The sequence below is a fragment of the Triticum urartu genome, chromosome 1 (genome assembly GCF_003073215.2).
Source record: "Triticum urartu cultivar G1812 chromosome 1, Tu2.1, whole genome shotgun sequence".
Classification (NCBI taxonomy): domain Eukaryota; kingdom Viridiplantae; phylum Streptophyta; class Magnoliopsida; order Poales; family Poaceae; genus Triticum; species Triticum urartu.
This window is the reverse complement of record NC_053022.1, coordinates 323581178-323600813: the sequence shown is the minus strand read 5'-3', so window position 1 is coordinate 323600813 and position 19636 is coordinate 323581178. Positions and strand designations below refer to the sequence as shown.

Sequence of the window (19636 nt, the reverse complement as noted above, 5' to 3'; positions counted from 1 at the left end):
TTGATGTGTACCTTACTAGTGTTTGTAGTAGCCCTGGGTATTTGATACTAGTTTAGTTGCTAAGATTAATAACTCGAAACAGGAGTTGCAGAATGAACAGAGACTAGTTAAGGGCGAGGTGACGATATGTGTTGGAAGTCATTCCAAGGTTGATAAGATCACCGTCGCACACTCCATCTACCTTCGGGATTAGTGTTGGACCTAAATAAATGTTATTTGGTGTTTGCGTTGAGCATGAATATGATTGGATCATGTTTCTTGCAATACAATTATTCATTTAAGTCAGAGAATAATTGTTGTTCTATTTACATGAATAAAACCTTCTATGGTCTTACACCCAATGCAAATGGTTTACTGAATCTCGATCGTAGTGATACACATATTCATAATATTGATGTCAAAAGATGCAAAGTTGATAATGATAGTGCAACATATTTGTGGCACTGCCGTTTAGGTCATATTGGTGTAAAACGCTTGAAGAAACTCCATGTTGATGGACTTTTGGAATCACTTGATTATGAATCATTTGATACTTGTGAGCCATGCCTCATGGAAAAGATGACTAAAACTCCGTTCTCCGAAACAATGGAGCGAGCCAATGAATTATTGGAAATAATACATACCAATGTATGCGGTCCGATGAGTGTTGAGGCACGCAGTGAGTATCGTTATTTTCTGACCTTCACATATGATTTAAGTAGATATGGTTATATTTACTTAATGAAACACAAGTCTGAAACATTTGAAAAGTTCAAAGAATTTCATAATAAAGTGGAGAATCGTCGTAACAAGAAAATAAAGTTTCTACGATCTGATCGCGGAGGCGAATATTTGAGTTACGAGTTTGGCCTTCATTTAAAACAATGTGGAATAGTTTCACAACTCACGCCACATGGAACACCACAGCGTAATGGTGTGTCCGAACATCGTAATCGTACTTTATTAGATATGGTGCGTTCTATGATGTATCTTACCTATTTACCACTATCGTTTTGGGGTTATGCATTAGAGACAGTCGCATTCACGTTAAATAGGGCACCGTCTAAATTCGTTGGAACTATGGTTTGGTAGGAAACCTAAGCTGTCGTTTCTTAAAAGTTTGGGGATGCGAGGCTTATGTCAAAAGGATTCAGCCTCATAAGCTCGAACCCAAAGCGGAGAAGTGCGTCTTCATAAGATACCCGAAATAAACTATTGGGTATACCTTCTACCATAGATCCGAAGGCAAAATCTTTATTGCTAAGAATGGGTCCTTTCTAGAGAAGGAGTTTCTCTCGAAAGAAGTGAGTGGGAGGAAAGTAGAACTTGATGAGTTAATTGTACCTTCTCTCGAATTGGAAGGTAGCTCATCACAGAAAACCGTTCCCGTGATGCCTACACTAACTAGAGAGGAAGCTAATGATAATGATCATGAAACTTCAGATCAAGTTACTACTGAACCTCGTAGGTCAACCAGAGCATGATCTGCACTAGAGTGGTGCGGTAATCCTATTCTGGAAGTCATGTTACTAGACCATGACGAACCTACGAACTATGAAGAAGCTATGATGAGCCAAGATTTAAATAAATGGTTTGAGGCCATGAAATCTGAGATAGGATCCATGTATGAGAACAAAGTATGGACTTTGGTGGACTTGCCCGATGATCGGCGAGCCATAGAGAATAAATGGTTCTTCAAGAAGAAGACTGACGCTGATGGTAATGTTACTATCTACAAAGCTTGACTTGTCACAAAAGGTTTTCAACAAGTTCAAGGAGTTGACTACAATGAGACTTTCTCACCCGTAGCGATGCTTAAGTCTGTCCGAATCATGTTAGCAATTGCCACATTTTATGATTATGAAATCTGGCAAATGGATGTCAAAACTACATTCCTTAATGGATTTCTTAAAGAAGAGTTGTATATGATGCAACCAGAAGGTTTTGTCGATCCTAAAGGTGCTAACAAAGTGTGCAAGCTCTAGTGATCCATCTATGGACTGGTGCAAGCATCTTGGAGTTGGAATATATGCTTTTGATGAGGTGATCAAAGCATATGGGTTTATACAGACTTATGGTGAAGCCTGTATTTACAAGAAAGTGAGTGGGAGCTCTGTAGCATTTCTGATATTATATGTGGATGACATATTGCTGATTGGAAATGATATAGAATTTCTAGTTAGCATAAAAGGATACTTGAATAAGAATTTTTCAATGAAATATCTCGGTGAAGCTGCTTATATATTGGGCATCAAGATCTATAGGGATAGATCAAGACGCTTGATAGGACTTTCACAAAGCACATACCCTGATAAAGTTTTGAAGAAGTTCAAAATGGATCAGTCAAAGAAAGGGTTCTTGCATGTGTTACAAGGTGTGAAGTTGAGTTAGACTCAAAACCTGACCACGACAGAATATAGAATGAAAGTTATTCCCTATGCCTCGGTCATAGTTTCTATAAAGTATGCCATTCTATGTACCAGACCTATTGTGTGCCTTTCCATGGTTTTAGCAAGGAGGTACAAGAGTGATTCAGGAGTGAATCATTGGATAGCGGTGAAAATTATCCTTAGAGGAATAAGGAAATGTTTCTCGGTTATGGAGGTGATAAAGAGTTCGTCATAAAGGGTTACGTCGATGCAAGCTTTGACACTAATCCAGATGACTCTGAGTCTCGATCTGGATACATGTTGAAAGTGGGAGCAATTAGGTAGAGTAGCTCCATGCAGAGCATTGTAGACATATACATTTGCAAAATACATACAGATCTCAATGTGACAGACCCGTTGACTAAGCCTCTCTCACAAGCAAAACATGATCACACCTTAGTACTCTTTGGGTATTAATCACATGGTGATGTGAACTAGATTATTGACTCTAGTAAACTCTTTGAGTGTTAGTCACATGGCGATGTGAACTATGGGTGTTAATCACATGGCGATGTGAACTAGATTATTGACTCTAGTGCAAGTGGGAGACTGAAGGAAATATGCCCTGGAGGCAATAATAAAGTTGTTATTTTATATTTGCCTATTCATGATAAAGGCTTATTATTCATGCTAGAATTGTATTGATCGAAAACCTAAATACATGTGTGAATACATAAACAAACACTGTGTCCCTAGTGAGCCTCTACTTGACTAGCTCGTTGATCAAAGATGGTTAAGGTTTCCTAACCATGGACATGAGTTGTCATTTGATAACGGGATCACATCATTGGGAGAATGATGTGATGGACAATACCCATCTGTTAGCTTAGCATAATGATCGTTCAGTTTTATTGCTATTGCTTTCTTCATGCATGTCAAATACATATTCCTTCGACTATGAGATTATGCAACTCCTGGATACCGGAAGAATGCCTTGTGTGCTATCAAACGTCACAACATAACTAGGTGATTATAAAGATGCTCTATAGGTATCTCCGAAGGTGTTTGTTGGGTTGGCATAGATCAAGATGAGGATTTGTCACTCCGAGTATCGGAGAGGTATCTCTGGGCCCTCTCGGTAATACACATCATAAGAAGCCTTGCAAGCAAAGTGACTAATGAGTTAGTTGCGGGATGATGTATTAAAGAACAAGTAAAGAGACTTGCTAGTAATGAGATTGAACTAGTTATGAAGATACCGACGACCGAATCTCGAGCAAGCAACATACCGATGGACTAAGGGAATAACGTATGTTGTCATAACGGTTCAACCGATAAAGTTATTTGTAGAATATGTAGGAGTCAATATGAGCATCCAGGTTCCGCTATTGGTTATTGACCGGAGAGGTGTCTCGGTCATGTCTACATAGTTCTCGAACCTGTAGGGTCCGCACGCTTAACGCTTGATGACGATTTTGTATTATATGAGTTATGTGATTTGGTGACCGAATGTTGTTCGGAGTCCCGGATGAGATCTCGGACATGATGAGGAGTCTTGAAATGGTTGAGAGGTAAAGATTGATATATAGGACGATAGTATTCGGACACTGGAAGTGTTTCGGAAGGTACCGGGTACATATCGGGTCTGAAAGGGGTTCCGGGCACCCCGGCAAAAGATATGGGACTAATGGGCCAAGAGGGGAAACGCAGCAACCAGCAGGGGCTGCCGTGCCCCCGTATGGGCCGAACCAGAGGAGGAAGGAAAGAGGGGAAGGGAGAAGGAAGGGGAGAGATTCGCCCCCCCCTTCCTTCCCTCCTCTCTCCTCCTTCCTTCCCCCTCCGGAAAATAGGGTAAGGGGGCCGAATTGGACTAGGCCCCCAAGTAGGATTCCTCCTACTTGGGGCGCCCCAAGGCTGTTCCCCTCCCCCTCCCACCTATATATACGTGGGGAGGGGGCACCTAGAACACACAACAACATCTGTTAGCCGTGTGCGGCGCCCCCCTCCACAGATTACACCCTCGGTCATATTCTCGCGGTGCTTAGGCGAAGCCCTGCGCGGATTACTTCACCATCACCTTCACCACGCCGTCATGCTGACGAAACTCATCTACTTCCTCGACACTTTGCTGGATCAAGAGTTCGAGGGACGTCATCGAGCTGAACATGTGCAGAACTCAGAGGTGTTGTACGTTCGATACTTGATCAGTCGGAACGAGAAGAAGTTCAAACTACATCAACCGCGTTGTCAAACGCTCCCGCTTTCGGTCTGAGGGTACGTACACACACTCCCCCCCTCTCGTTACTATGCATCTCATAGATAGATATTGCGTGAGCGTAGGAAATTTTTTAAAATTGCATACTATGTTTCCCAACAGCAATGTGGAGAAGGATGGTCGCAAGGTGGGCATCCCTTGATTCGACGGCTCGTGACCCGATTGATCTTTGCCAAAGATCAGCCATCCGACATGTAGAGTGGTTGTTATTAAAATGTAAACAATTAGCTATTTTCGGTCGTGTGGATGTCGCACATCCATACATTCCTATCACTGGGAAAAGGAACAAAGGAATCTCTAAAGATAATATGCTCTCCAGAAATTGAGGGCTTTGGTGCATCATTGGTAGATTGGATGTGTGGGTCTCGGTTGTAAAAGGGCGTTCGCTTTTTCAACCGCTTGGATCCAGCTATTGGATGCGTGTAGATTTTCTTATGTCATGTGTCACATATACAACCACATATGTGATACACATGTGTTGCTGATTGACGATGGATCCTATGTCCTATATATACCTAAATAGTTGTTCTTGTTATCTCTTTTATCTTAACATGTACACATGTCGCTTCATTAAAGACCCATCACAACATGCATGAGATTATTATTTTCATTATTAGTTGATCTCCATTACTTTTATCTATCTTAACATGCACATTCTTGAAATATATTGCCCGTCTTTTTTTTGAGCATCAGTACAGACTCAAGCGCTCATATACACGCGCATACACTCACCCCTATGAACGCATACACGCATATCCTACCCCTATGAGCACCTCCGAGAGACTGAGCCGGCGTATCATCTTGAGATTTACGAAGTCACCGTAGGCGCCTCGTCGTCGACGGGAACGTCTCCTCCCACTGAAAGTGCATCGCCGGAAATCCTGAAATAAATCCAGGAATAATGCGAGCACCAGGATTTGAACCCTGGTGGGTTGGGGATACCACTGTCCACCTAACCAACTCAACCACAGGTTGATTCGCAATATATATTGCCCGTCTTCCTTCATCAGTTTAGACTTTTGGAGCAACTGACTGGAGCATGAATTCAATATGGTATCCGAGCCAAGAGGTCTTGAGTTCAAGACCCTGCCAACACAGTATTAAATAAAACAATTTTGCGACCCGCATCGATCCCACGTCTAAAGACTAAAATAGTCTAGACGTGAGGGGGAGTGTTGAAATAATTGCCCGCCTCCCCATCAGTTCGGACTTTTCGAGCAACTGGCTGGAGCATGAATTCAATACACACATCCCACCTTATCACACATGCCACCTCATTAAGGGCCCACTCATCATGCATGTGAATTTTTTCTATGTATTATGACATCACTTATATTCAACAAATATTTTTCAACTATAATTTGGATCGGAGGGAGTATATATTTTTAGTTTTAGTTCATGTGTTATTAATGCAATTATTCATGTTTCATACGATCAAATCATATTGAAATATATTGCAACTAATTCCCACAACAAAGCGTGTGGTATCATATAGTATCACATACTACCTCCGTCTCGGTGAATAAGTCATTCACGTAGTTCTAGGTCGACGATTTAACTATCTAAATATGTAGAAACTATATCCGTGTAAAAATCTAGTGATATATTTTTCATGACATATAACACATATTTAATTACTCAAATCGGTGACCTAGAACTAGCCAAATGACTTATTCATCTAGATGGAGGTAGTATGTAGGATTAGGAACACAACAGTCACCATCGCCCACCACTCCAAAAAAAAAATCATGTCCAATCTAAAGACAAGGACCAAGCCAGCGACACCAACGACCTGCAAAAATAAATGACACAACACACACACATCATTCAACAAACATCGACAATAAAACAGCTAAAAAAAGTACACAACCGACGCAACAATATTTTTTTAATAGGCGCAGCAAAGTTTTTCTTTTGAGGTCTTGTTTTTTTTTTTTTGAGATCAGGCGCAGCGAAGTGCGCGTCAACTTCTAGTCCAAATTGGCCTCTTAGGCTCATGGGCTATCATCATCATTTAAAAGCATCCAATATTTTGTTAGTCCATGACCGGCCCGTAGCGGGAGTCTTAACAGATCGAACCGTCGCAAGGAGCCCACAATAGCCTGATAGTCCCACGCTGCAGCGAGGCAGTCGGTGGACGGACCTGCGGGTCGTCCCCTCCCTTGAGCCCCCCCGCGCGCCATGGACGGAGAGCAAGGTCGGCAGCGGCCTGACTCCGGCAAGAACCTCATAAAGATCCCGTCCTACCAAGAGGTCTTCGGTAACGGAGCCGCTGCCTCCTCCTCCTCCTCGACGCCCCCCTCCTACAACCCTCCTCTCCCCAGCGCCGCCGCTGCCGCCGCCGGCTCTTCGTCGTCGTCGTCGTTCTCCGAGGCCTTCTCCTTCCTCAAATCCTCCGAGTTCTACTCCCCTCCCCCGCCGCCTCCACAGCCATCCACCGCCCCTAGGTACCATCTCCCTCGCCCTCTCCTCGGATTCTCTCAGTGAGGCCTCACCCCTCTAGGTTCGGTTTCTTTGAACAGGCCGCCTTTGGCTGGCGCCACCACTACGCCGTCGCAGAGCAAGAACGCCATTCTAGTGAGCAATAGGCAGGTAATGGAGTGTGGTGATGATTTAGTACTTTTCTTCTTATAATCAATCTTCTCCCCTTTCTTTTGTGTTAAATTTGGAGTCTTTGTTCGTTTTTCACTTGGCAGAAAGGGAACCCATTACTGAAGCACATCAGGAATGCGAGGTGGACGTTCGCTGACATCGTTCCGGACTACGTGATTGGGCAATCATCATGCGCACTATACATAAGGTTCTTGCTCTATCATTCTATTTGTTGGTTCCTTTGTCTCGACTCGTTTTGTATTAGAAGAACAATGCCAAGAAGGCACAAAGTAGAACACAAACAAAGACAAGGATAAATAAACAAACAGAAAGAAGGATGGCAGGGAATCGAAGTAAGCCTAAACTAGGCTATTCCACCAAAAACAGAGAGGTGGCGAGGGACACCCTCTATTTTGTTTGCTGGTTTCACTGCATCTGCATGTATTGTTACCATTGGGGGCCAATACTAGAACCAGAGATACGCGAAAGTACTGTGCATCTAACAGATACATTTCGCTAGGGGCGTTCGAAAACAGGGTTTACTGCCTGCTTCCCTTTTTCATGGGTTCATGTGGAACCGTTATTTGAACACCCTAGCATTTCATATAGTGCACTGCACTACCAATCTGTTAGACAACAAGTTTGGAGCAGTAGTACTGCAATCTTAGTGATCTGCGTCACCTGTTGCTAGTAAAGGTTTTGTGCCCCGGTGTGTGCTGTGAGGTAGTGGCATGATTCTTACCATGTAACTTTGGTCAATGCAGTCTCAGGTACCATCTTCTTCACCCAGACTACTTGTACTATCGGATAAGGGAGCTCCAAAAGAATTTCAAACTCCGTGTCATCTTGTGCCATATTGATATTGTGAGTTTGAATCATCTGACCAACCTATTTTGCTTTAATTGGGAAATGAAGTTTGAGACATCTCAAAAAGGTTATTTATTAATCCATGTTCATATACTTCATGATCAGGAAGATGTAGTAAAGCCTTTACATGAAGTCACAAGGACATCACTGCTGCATGACTGCACCCTTCTGTGTGGTTGGAGGTATTATTCAGAACATTCTTATATGCTGGGATTATGCAATACCATGTTTAATTATGTTCCCTTTGTTTTAATTCTGTACTGTTGCATTGGTTCTTTATAAATGTAATTGCAAATTTGCAATTATAAGATCTTGTTTAGGTTCCTTTGCTCTGAAATAAAACTGTGACCGTGCACTGCTTAGTGATCTCATTATCTAATACTTGTTGAGCATTTTGCATATGAAAATTAAATTCAAGAGTGGAATAGTGGATGTAAGTACATGTTAAAGAAATGCTAATAGCTCTCCAACATGCTAACTGGAAAATTTTAGTAACAACATGATGATGTACTGATTTGGTTGCAAAGGCTTACTAAGATGCTCTTTGACCAAGCTGTTCTCTCTTGTAGTCTGGAGGAATGTGGCAGGTACTTGGAGACTATTAAAGTGTTTGAAAACAAGCCAGCTGACAGCATTCGCGAGCACACAGATAATGATTATTTATCTCGGGTATGCACCCTTACAGTTACAACATGGTTTGATCTATCTATCTCATTAACTGGACTGGGACGGATTAGTAAGTATGTTGAGTAATTAAGATTTGCGGAAAAGAAATCCCGCAACTTCAGCAATACTCAGTATTGCTTTTTCATTTATCAAGTTCCAAGCATTGCAAGTGGTTTCAATACAGAAGTTATATCGTCCTTTTGGGCTGCTGTAACAACGATAATTATTTGGTGGTTTCAATACTCAATTATATTGCCCTGTTCAGAGTGTCCATTGTGTTAACAATGATCATTATTTGGTGTGTTACTCATTTATGCTGTGGTTCTGGTTTTGGCAGTTCACTCATGCTCTTACATCGATCCGGCGTGTTAACAAAACAGATGTTATCACACTTGGTTCGTCTTTTGGGGTAAGATGGAATAAGAACTGGAACTATTACATTGTCTTCCATAATCTATTGGATATTGTTGTGTGCAGCTTTATTACTGTAAAAATGGTAGCATTTCACCCGGCAAGATCACCCATCAAACAAAAACAATTCACAGTATAATTACACGCATCGGGTCTTGTATTTGCAGTCACTTTCCCGAATCATGGATGCTTCTATGGAAGAACTAGCTCGTTGTCCAGGAATTGGCGAGCGGAAGGTACCACTTTAGACCTCCAATTTTATTTGTCATGGTTCATGTTGTTACCAACATTTTTTTCCCGATCATCCCATAGATATAATAAGCTACAACCATGTGTCGTGTCTGCATTGCTTTGCTTTTCCGCTTACTAACATGAAAGGCCATGTTTCGCTAGGCTAACATGTAGAGTTTGTCGAATGTAGGTAAAGCGACTTCATGATACTTTTCATGAGCCATTTAAACGAGTTACGCCCCGCCCAAACCTCGTAGTACCTGATACTCCCGACAGAGAGAAAGTGTCTGGTCAGCCTTCATCGACCAACGATGGCACGCCGGAAAAGCCAGGCACTTCCAAGAACAAGAAAGGCCCTGATGTCAAATCGGCCCTTACTGCTGCATTTGCAAAGTACTCAGAAAAGATCCGCAGTCAGGGCCGCGAGGCGGCCCATGAGGCTGGTGAAGGTCCTAGCAGCTCAACCATGGAAGGTGACAAGACAAAACAATTAGATTAGCAGTAGGAAGGAGTAGGAAGTGGCACGTGCAGGTGTACTGCTGTTGTTGTAGCTGCAAAATTTGCTTCCTCTGTTTATTGCTCCTAAACAAGGGTGAATTTTGCATTGTACTGATTGTTGTTGTAGTGTAGGCCTTCCCTTTTCTCAGCAAGGGTTGGATTTTGCATTGTTATGCTGGCCTCCTCTTTCCTGTCAACACAATTTAGCCGATCTTCTCTTTTTTTCTGCCTTGGAGAACTCTCAGAGCCATCCAAAAGATCTTCTCTTTTTTTCTGCCTTGGAGAACTCTCAGAGCCATCCAAAAGTACACCGGAAAATGTAATCTGTATTTTGTGATAAACATTGCCCATGCTTCGTTGTTCTTGTTCAGCAACTGAAGCAGACTGCTCGATTAACTTTCGTGTTTAGGCTTTGGAGATGTGTTTAAGCTTAATGCTGCGTACTTTTCACACTACTCGGTACTTCTTGCTGCCCAAAAATAGAACTCAAACTCTACTGGGCAAGTTCTGACATTGATACATTCAGAACTGGGAGCACAAGTTCAGCAAAGCTCTTAACATAAACGGGCTCTACTGCCATTCTTGGTTGATTATTATTATCATTCAATGTAGAGCAATATCGCCAATCCATTCATTTCCTAGTTCCTCCGCTGCAGTCTGCAACGGAGGGCTGCAAGCTGTACTCCAGGCAGGGATCAAATGATAATGCTTCAGCGACAAAATTATACTCCCTCCTCCCTAAATATTTGTCTTTCTAGACATTTCAAATGACTACTACATACGGATGTATGTAGACATATTTTAGAGCGTAGATTCATTCATTTTGCTCCATATGTAGTCACTTGTTGAAATGCCTAGAAAAAAGTATTTAGGAACGGAGGGAGTACAAGCCACTGCTGGATAAAGTACAACTTATTTATTTTGCATTCTTCTGCAAGCTGTTCGAACCAACGGGCACCCTACACAATCTACGGGATAATCACAAATGTTTGAATGATAGGTGTGGCCATAGCAGGGGAATGCACAGGACCGCAGTCTATGACCCACCAAAACCTATTGAATAAATTAAACCGAAAAAGAAGCTAAATAAAAACTAATATACACACTGATGGCAACAGGCCAAGGAGCATGTCCCCATTTTTTCCTTCTGACGGCGCTTATTCGGATATACATATATATATAGCTTCCGCGAGTACTGCTTCTCTAATGAAACTCAGATGATGCGAAAGCTAAGTGCGGGTACCCATATCAGCTGAACGTTTCACCTTGCTATGTTTCTTCATTGTCCTCGTCCCTAATGTCTTCTATTTCTTCTCGGCAGTATAATGCATTAAGTTCTTGCTGCAACTGAAAACGATTCCCGAAAAGGCATCGTGAATAAAGATTCATTCATCCATGAACAAATGGCAGCTTAAGAAATGTATTGCGACAAACTAAAACAAATGTTGGTACCAACCTGAACATGTTTTTGCTTGGCTGAAATCAGTTCGTCAGTCAAAGTAATCATTCTGCAGGAAAAAAAGGAAAGTTCATGAATTTGATACAATGTATACATATGTTCGAAAATAAAGATTATATAGCATCTAATAGGAATATTAAAAGTTGATTCTATCTAATGACCGACAAATCAGCATCTACGAGACTAAACATGATGTCACCATAATAACTAATGACAATTTATCTGCCACATAAACATGTAAATATGCTAGAACCGTTACAGTAATGTGTTTGTTGGAATTGTTTGTGAGATCATTCCCAAGGCAGTGGGCCTACCTAGACTGCAGCTCTGAAATTTTAACAAGTAATGACCGTTCTTTCTCAGTATTAGATGTTTCAACCTGCCAAACAATAGAAAGGATTCAGTGACGACAAACAATCTTCTTAAGGAACCGCTATCATTAAGTAAGGGTATCCCCTAACAATACAAGAAATCATACACCATTGCTGCTTACCACTGTCTCACTTTGCATATTTCGGACTTGCGACGACGTTCCAGACTGTGCACCTGAAGAAAATACGAGATTTAAGATTTAACCAAAGAAAAGGAGAATTTCATAGCCAGAAGAGAAAAAACATTTACCGTCAGCTTTCTCATTCTGTTGCATGCTACTTAGTAGGTTCACGATCAGATCCTGAGGTAAGAAAATTACAAAAAATGATAAATATCTTTTATATAACTTATCATGTATCATACATTCGTAAACATGTTCAAGCTTCCTCCATACTTGCTGAAGTGTAGTCTGTTGCACGAGGTTCTCAAGGTGGGGAATGAGAACAGACGATGATACCGAGCTATTGCAGAGTTCCTTCAGATGATGACTGTTAGACTGTAGCATCCATGCATCAAGAAAATTGGATCAGCTACAGCAGAAGTTGCAAAAAGGACAGAAATGATGGATTGTCTCTATGGTATCTCTTAAGGTTTATTACCATTTTGAAAGGTAAAATACAGTGTGCCTTTTAGGTGTGCATCTTCATTTCTCCACTAAAAAGGAAAATCTTTTCTCATGGTCTCTTTAAGAAAGTGAAACTAAGCAAATAAAGATCAAATAGAAGAATTATACCGTTGGTTTGGCATTGACAATCCAATCACCAACACTTGCGGATTTTCTTAGCTGTATACCCTGCGCAAGCAAGGTATTAATCACAAATGTACAGACTGCCGTAGATTCCATTTAACCTAGACTATAACTATGTCCTGAAAATAGCCTGGTAATATTAATATTCATAACAATCTTACCTGTGGTGATTTGCGTGAGATGCTACTCAATGGAATTTCCTGAACCTGTAAAGTAAGGATATGTTAAAAAAAGCATTTAGGCTCTGTACTGTTACCTTAAGTTTATCCACCAAATTTGCTTACCTTCGCAAGATCAACGTTCTCAGATGTCACAGAAAAGCGGCCTTTAATATGCACCACGCTACGTTTAGATTTATCTCCCAATGAATCTACATATCCTACAATGATCAAAAGAAACTCCTCCAGTACCACTCATCCAGAAAGCACATAAATCCGAAACAAAATTGATGTTTGAAGGCCACAGTTAAACAGGGGAAATAGAGAAGCCCTAGTATATGCTACTGTGCTACAACAATGCCAGAGCAAAAACCGGACGTGTCTATGGAATTGTACCTCCTGAAGACCGTATAGGAGCTGAGTAACTGTTTGCAGAGGCACGAGTTGGCAATGATAATGGACCACTAAGATTTGCGGCTCTTCTCGTATCACTTCCATGTTTGTCAGCAGTTGCATCCCTGCCATGAGAAAGAAGGATAATTGAATATTAGTATAGGATAAACTGATGACTAAAATGATGAAGTGTTCTTCCATAACAAGAAATCAGAATAAGACTTCTGAGAAAAAAAGATGTTGTAAAGATAACAGACCTTTCAAAATTATGGCTCCTTTCAGTTGTTGAGCTATTAACACCACCTTCAACTGGACCCCCAGTAGTCTGTTGTTTCTGTCCAACATTAGTTCTCCAATATTTCGACTCTGGTTCCTTTGATGTAGAGGGCAATGAATCATTCTCTGATCTAGAATTTTCATGTCCATTGGGCATCCTTCTACAATCAGGATTTGTCGTAGAGGTTTCTTCACTGAAATATAACAGAAGATATTACATTTCAAGACAAATGTTGTGCTGAAAATCAAAATATTAACATCATTTAAGTTGCTGGTCATTCTCTATCCACAACATCCTACTTTGATTTCTTGAATTGTACAAGCACTTCTGCAGTTATATGCAGAATCAACAGGTATACACTTTAAAGTTCTAGGAAGATTTATCACCAGAACATAGCCAAGAGTTTTGCTTTGCTACAGTTATTTTCATTCGCAGATGATGGTAAATATCAAAAAAAAGTTTAAATAAACTTAACAACATGCAGCAGTTTTTTGCTTAACCTGCAGGTATTTTCATTTGCAGATGACGACTGTCCTGAAGGGGTCCTCGAATATAAACTCTGATGACGAAAAAAAGAACTGTTACAACAGAAATATCCAATGTGTGCTTTTCTTCATGTTGTAAAATTAACTTATAAAACAGGAGCTGCGTTGCACCTAGGTATCCTATACAGTTATCACAGGGTGCATTTCTCAAGTTTGCTGATGCTGGATCTGCCTAGATCCAGCCAGGAAAAATCGGAATCAAGTAAAATTGTCAATATGGTTATAAGTCTAGTTTTTCCTCCATCATTTTGCACAACAAGCCTGGTATTATGATGATTTCCCACTCACACAACTTACACCCATAGACCATAGTTAAGAACTTTCAGTGGGACATTCCAAAATTCCTGGCAACAGTTTGATCATGGGCAACAACAATTAAAATTCCAAAACACAGAGAGCGTGACACACATTGAGATTGCTATGTTTGGTCAACAAGAAAAAATAAGGAGGATATTACAATTTAAGCTATTTGGTCTGCTGAATGCTGGACAATATTCCAAATTCATAACATTTCTGCGCACTTGGAAAGTAACTTGAAGCTTTTCTAAAGAGGACTGTTAAATGGCTCTTCTATAAAGAAAGGTAGTCATGAATCTACAAAACCTTTTCAGATTCAATGATTCTTGCAGCGACATCGTCCTCTTTTGTTTCAGATGGTTCATCCTCATAAATCTGGAAACTTAGATAGCTTAATAATAAGGCAATTAAGGTATAATGGAAGTTAAGCAAAAAGAAAACAGTAAACTTTACTAGTGATGCTTGAGCCTTGAGGTCTTCAATATCAAAGTGCCACGCACTAACACCTCGCTGGTATTCACTCTGTTGGATAAACCGATCAAGCATGAGAAACAATTAGGTTGATCGAAGGATGACTTAACAACCATGATTATTAAAAAGGAGACACATTTATAAACCCAAAATATTAAATAATTTATAGGGAACTAAAACATATAAGTGCAATTTCCCACAGAATTTATAGCGAGAAGAGACATTCATTGCAGAAACATGTGACTACACATGGAACAGTTGTATGAGGCAGATGAGTGAAGGTAAGAAAGAGAAATGCAGAACATAAGAAGGTTCTCTTAGTGTTCTAGGGTCCTAATTCCCCAAGTACCAGAAGCCTATCTTACAGTCATTCTTGTCAGGTTTCTAAACTTTATCATCAAGATACTAAACACTGAATTTGTTATTTTTCAAACAACCTTGTTACAAGATAACTTATGATGCAATGATTCATCATCATTGAAAAACATGGCACTATACGCCTATGCTTTGCTAAGTTGATATCTAGTGCAAAATACCAATCAATCACAAGGTATATCCAACAAAAACTACCACAACCTAGGGTTGTCTACCTACCTTGTGCACTATATGAGTATACAACCCTCATGTACTAGATCGCACTTTTGAAGACAGCACTGATGTGGGTTTTTTTAATCAACAACTCACAGGTTGATCTGGCCTGTTCTAGAAGTTACTAAGAAACTTATGCAATAATTGTAAATGCGAAATAGCCTTAAACATACATGAGAGCAAACTGAAACAGAACCACAAAATATAGACATGAAGGTTTAATATCACCAACCAGGGAAAGTGCCTCCTGCTCAGAAGAAGGCATTTTCTTCAAAGCCAATTGTGCTGCGTCTTTAAGCTGGAAATATGTAAGAACTGTCAGATATGAAATACATTGTGATTTTTGAGATAAAAAAGCAGAAGAAAAGTAGTTACCTGGAGTGCCTTTACACGCTCCCATAGAGGAGGCAGATCAGTTAACATACCCTTCATTGTCGATTCTGGAGGTTTTGCAGTTTTGAAAAATGAATGCTTGAGCAACTTCTCAGCCGTCGGTCTCTTTGTTTGATCTTTCACCAAGCACATCGCAACCATCTCTTTAAATGCCTGAGCACAAGTGAAAATGGTTCATCAAAAGGTAAACAGTAGAATATACTCTATTGTAGTTTTCAACCACATAAATGGTCCAAAAACCCAATAATTAGCTGAAAGGATCAAAATTACCTTCGAAAATCTTCTGTCTCGGTCATAGTCAAGACCAGGTGGCGCATTCTGGAGAGTCATGAGAAGAACCTGTAGCCAAAAGGAACCATATTTAAAAAACATGAGGATTTGCATGGATATGTTACCCTTGTGCAATATGAGGGTACAGGGCATGACCAGCAGATGCCCTTGGCCAATGGAAATAGAATACAAATAAGTGTGTAGATTATACTGTTGTACTATAATATTAGTATGAGGTGTGGAATGAGTCACTGGCCCGTAGGTATAAAAAAAATATTAGTCATCACCAACCCATACACCATCACAATATCAAAAGCAAAAAATCACATAAATGATTAATTACTTTACATTGCAGATGAAATCAAATCGTTACCTTCATAGGGGGGTACTTCGAAAATGGAGCATGTCCATGCGCTAGTTCAAGTGCAGTGATTCCAAACGACCATATATCGGCTCTGTAAAAATATGGATATTAGCTGTTAGTCCATCTCGGTTAGTAAATAAAATGCCAAAAAAAGCATCAGGGTGCTGGATCTTGACAAGCCATTTAATTCAATATGAAAGTAAGTCTCCGAACATCAGGTGATTTGTCCATGGCATGGCATGAGTTATCTGGGGACAGACTATCAACGAACATCTTTGTGAAGATTAACATTTCTGGAGTACTAAAAGCAAGCATGACACCATTATGAAATACTTATTAACATAAAAGCCAAAATCGCAAGAACAGGCTGCTGAACTTAAAAATAAGATATAATATTTGTCTGACACTCTTGTCAGTACATTATCCTTACTATATTCTGGATTTGTAATTTATAATGGAAAGGATAGCCCCATCCTTGCCTATAAGATGATGATGTGCGATGCAGGAGTTGCAAAGATAAGAGTCCCTATAAAAGAAAGTACCCGGGCCCGGCTATTACCACCTCCAGAAATGTAATTTTAGCAAAACTTCATTTTTCATGGTGATGGTTATTAAAAAGAATAATAGCAATGAATTCATACAGAAAATAATAAGAACACAAAGGTACAATGCATAGAAGACGTCCAAGGTGACTGCAGTGATGCTCTTTATGACATAAAATCAAACAACAATTCCTAAAACACATTTGTTACCAAAAGGTATGTGCATTTGTATGCACAATTAGAAATGTAACATACTTAAAGTTATATCCAGTGCCAGGCTGGAGAACTTCTGGAGCCATCCTAAAAGGTAAAATTAGAAACAAAAGAAAAAGGGTCAAAACATTCTCAAGTTCTATAATATTAATTTGATCCCTAGCATCAAGATACAGAAATCTACTTACCAGCATGGAGTTCCAACAAATGTGTTCCTAGATCTTTGCCTATCACCTCTATCAAACATACAAGCAGAAACGCCAAAGTCCCCAAGCTTCACTACACCAGCACTATCAATAAGGATGTTACCAGCCTGCATAGTGCCATATTGAGCAAAAATAAAGAATCATCACAAACCACATCAAACAATATAAGAACTGCACAGGAATCTTCTATAGAAGCTAACCTTGATATCACGATGGATTTGCCCTTGCCTATGAAGGTACTCCAGAGCCTTGAGTGTTTCTTTTAAAATTGATGCAATAACAGGTTCCTCGAAACCTTCAGGATACGCAATCTTCATCAAGTGTAAACATGAACCCTCCGTCATGAATGGCATTATGACCCAAAGACTGTGCTCCACAACAAATGAGCAGTAAGCCCTGATGACATTAGGGTGATCGATCAAGCTCATTATTTGAGCCTCCCTTTGTACTTCATCCTGCAAATGATATACATTTGTAAGATCTAAATTCATTTATAGCCTCCAGAAAGGGAAGAAACCAAGAAAAGAAATATGTTGACATTTGACACTACGCAGTGTTAGCATTAGGGGTGCAAGTGGGGCGGAATGGCAGACAATACCACGGTACAAATGTAGAGTTAATTTTACATTAACTGATGAGCTAATTGATGAGTTTTGCAGGACGAAGTGGGATGCCGCTTGCACCCTAGTTAACATATCACATATGCGAAAAAGGTATCACTAACTCCCCCAAAACAAGTAGCCTGTATGACAATTTGGTATGCAATGTGGGTTTCTTTTAGAGAAAATTGTATGATTGTCTTCGAGTGCACTAACGACAAATGGTGCAGGAGAAACTACAATTGGAATGTACAAAACAAGAGTCGCGAGTTTACGACTTTACTTCTCTTTGGTTACGTAACATCCCTCCCCCCCCCCCCCCCCCCCTAAAAAGAAGGATTTATCGTAAATATAAGAGACATCGATTGAGCTTTGGTTAGCCGATACTTGAGCTTGTTGGCATACGTGTATGGTATACATGTTCATGTAGAGATGTATAATAACGACATCCTCCCAAACCCCAAAAGGATAATGTCATGGTACGAACCGCATAATCTTACGTAGCACTAGGAAATGCTGATCCTTGTATCTATCTATGAGTCATGAATTCTAGTAGACGACAATGTCCCCTTCTCCTAAGACCTTCGTCGTCAACGAACACGTGTGCCCACCCAAATGGAAGCACAAGGCCAAGCTGCATGACCGCGTCCCTGCCCATGCAGCATGCATGCAAATTTAAGCACCTCCCCTCTCCAGGCAGGGTTCTGGCAGTGACACTATGCCGTATCCACCACCATCAGGTTCATACATCGGCAAAAAAATTGCTCGAAGTAAATGATAGTTGCCGATGTTGCAACATTCTAGCAAAAATAACTGACCCTCTCAACCAGCTGCAAGCCAAAAGAAAACATCCAAAAATACAGCCACCCTAAGAATTGAAAATGCTGCATATTCAGGACTCAACTGATCGTCCTAGCCTCTTCACAACGACTAGTGGCGCATCATTAAAAATGCTAATTTATTAATGTCACTATATTATGTAGAAGCAAATCCTGGAGCACGCGAGGCTAATAGGACGCTAGACAGGCCAAATTCCAGCGCGATCTCCAAAGCTACCGAATCAGCAGTAGGATCCACTCCAATCAACCAATGGATCTCTCGCCAGATCAAACAGCAGAGGACGCCAAGCAACCCAGCGCCGAAGCCGTAAGAGAGCAGGGAGGGAGGGAGGGAGGGACGAGACGGATGCTCACGATGTTGTTGTTGAGCTGGTCGAGATCCAGGCACTTGACGGCAACGGTCTGGTTCCTGGGGAGGAAGAGCGCGCGGTACACGACGGCATGCGCGCCGTAGCCCACCTCCTCCATGAGCCGGTAGTCGGCCGGGTTCACCGTGAACGACGGAGGCGCCGCGGCGGCCGCGCCCCGCTTGACGCTCCCGTTCCTGCCCATGCCGCCCCGCCGTCCGCCGGAGGCAGCGCCGACGGCCCTCCGGTGCCCTCGGGACCAGCGGAGCTCGCCCCCCACGCCCCGCCGCGCTCGGCCTGGCCTCTGACCAGTGTCTCCCGCGCGAGCTGGGAGGAGGGAGAGGAGAGATGCTGGAGAGAGAGAGAGAGAGGGGGGGGGGGGGGGTGTGCTACGCTGGAGAGAGAGAGAGAGAGGAGGGGGTGAAGAGGAAGAGGAAGAGGAGATAGCGAACGGAAGGACGCTTAACAAACGGGGTCGCGAAAGGGAGCAAAATACTAATGATTTCGGCGGTGACGTGGCGAGGGCGGGGGGCGGCGACGTGGGGGCGACCTGCCTGCGAGACCCGTCGATGACCTGTGGCCCCCGCTGAGTGGGACCCGGCTGTCAGTGACCGCGGCGGCAGTGGCAGCGAGGGAGTGGCGTGCGGCCGACTGCCCGGTAGATCTC

General features: G+C 41.6%; 2 protein-coding genes across 5 annotated transcripts; one reads left to right on the top strand and one right to left on the bottom strand.

Moving 5' to 3' along the window:
- The first annotated feature begins 6714 nt into the window (after positions 1-6714).
- On the top strand, positions 6715-10284 carry LOC125510000 (DNA excision repair protein ERCC-1). 2 transcript variants are annotated; one of them, XM_048675086.1, is made up of 9 exons: positions 6716-7070; positions 7146-7215; positions 7320-7423; positions 7980-8079; positions 8188-8264; positions 8652-8751; positions 9086-9157; positions 9327-9395; positions 9581-10284. In XM_048675086.1, the coding sequence occupies exons 1-9, from the start codon at positions 6805-6807 to the stop codon at positions 9887-9889; spliced, it is 1167 nt and encodes a 388-aa protein (XP_048531043.1). In that variant the 5' UTR covers positions 6716-6804; the 3' UTR covers positions 9890-10284. The 2 variants fall into 2 exon arrangements, with proteins under 2 accessions (XP_048531050.1, XP_048531043.1); XM_048675093.1 differs by lacking the exon at positions 9086-9157 and having other exon boundaries at positions 6715-7070.
- A 505-nt stretch (positions 10285-10789) lies between these two features.
- LOC125509980 (STE20/SPS1-related proline-alanine-rich protein kinase-like) lies at positions 10790-19398 on the bottom strand. 3 transcript variants are annotated; one of them, XM_048675070.1, is made up of 22 exons: positions 18977-19395; positions 17385-17639; positions 17167-17291; positions 17021-17065; positions 16233-16314; positions 15860-15928; positions 15572-15742; positions 15429-15494; positions 14591-14659; positions 14444-14512; positions 13796-13854; positions 13276-13488; positions 13022-13143; positions 12752-12846; positions 12629-12673; positions 12453-12512; positions 12114-12215; positions 11969-12020; positions 11841-11893; positions 11662-11726; positions 11345-11396; positions 10790-11235 (listed from the first exon to the last, which is right to left on the bottom strand). In XM_048675070.1, the coding sequence occupies exons 1-22, from the start codon at positions 19172-19174 to the stop codon at positions 11158-11160; spliced, it is 2145 nt and encodes a 714-aa protein (XP_048531027.1). In that variant the 5' UTR covers positions 19175-19395; the 3' UTR covers positions 10790-11157. The 3 variants fall into 3 exon arrangements, with proteins under 3 accessions (XP_048531027.1, XP_048531020.1, XP_048531033.1); XM_048675063.1 differs by having other exon boundaries at positions 14444-14659; positions 18977-19396; XM_048675076.1 differs by lacking the exons at positions 10790-11235; positions 11345-11396; positions 11662-11726; ... (1 more) ...; positions 11969-12020; positions 12114-12215 and adding an exon at positions 12290-12373 and having other exon boundaries at positions 14444-14659; positions 18977-19398.
- Between the last annotated feature and the right edge of the window lie 238 nt (positions 19399-19636).

Excerpts from the sequence above, each read along its gene's own strand:
- LOC125510000 (XM_048675086.1), top strand. The coding sequence starts at position 6,805 with ATGGACGGAGAGCAAGGTCGGCAGCGGCCTGACTCCGGCAAGAACCTC. Across the intron at positions 7,071-7,145 it reads CAGCCATCCACCGCCCCTAG|GCCGCCTTTGGCTGGCGCCA; the intron begins GTACCATCTCCC and ends TTCTTTGAACAG. Across the intron at positions 8,265-8,651 it reads ACCCTTCTGTGTGGTTGGAG|TCTGGAGGAATGTGGCAGGT; the intron begins GTATTATTCAGA and ends TCTCTCTTGTAG.
- LOC125509980 (XM_048675063.1), bottom strand. The coding sequence starts at position 19,174 with ATGGGCAGGAACGGGAGCGTCAAGCGGGGCGCGGCCGCCGCGGCGCCT. Across the intron at positions 17,066-17,166 it reads TTTGTTGGAACTCCATGCTG|GATGGCTCCAGAAGTTCTCC; the intron begins GTAAGTAGATTT and ends TTTACCTTTTAG. Across the intron at positions 15,929-16,232 it reads CGAAGTACCCCCCTATGAAG|GTTCTTCTCATGACTCTCCA; the intron begins GTAACGATTTGA and ends TTTTGGCTACAG.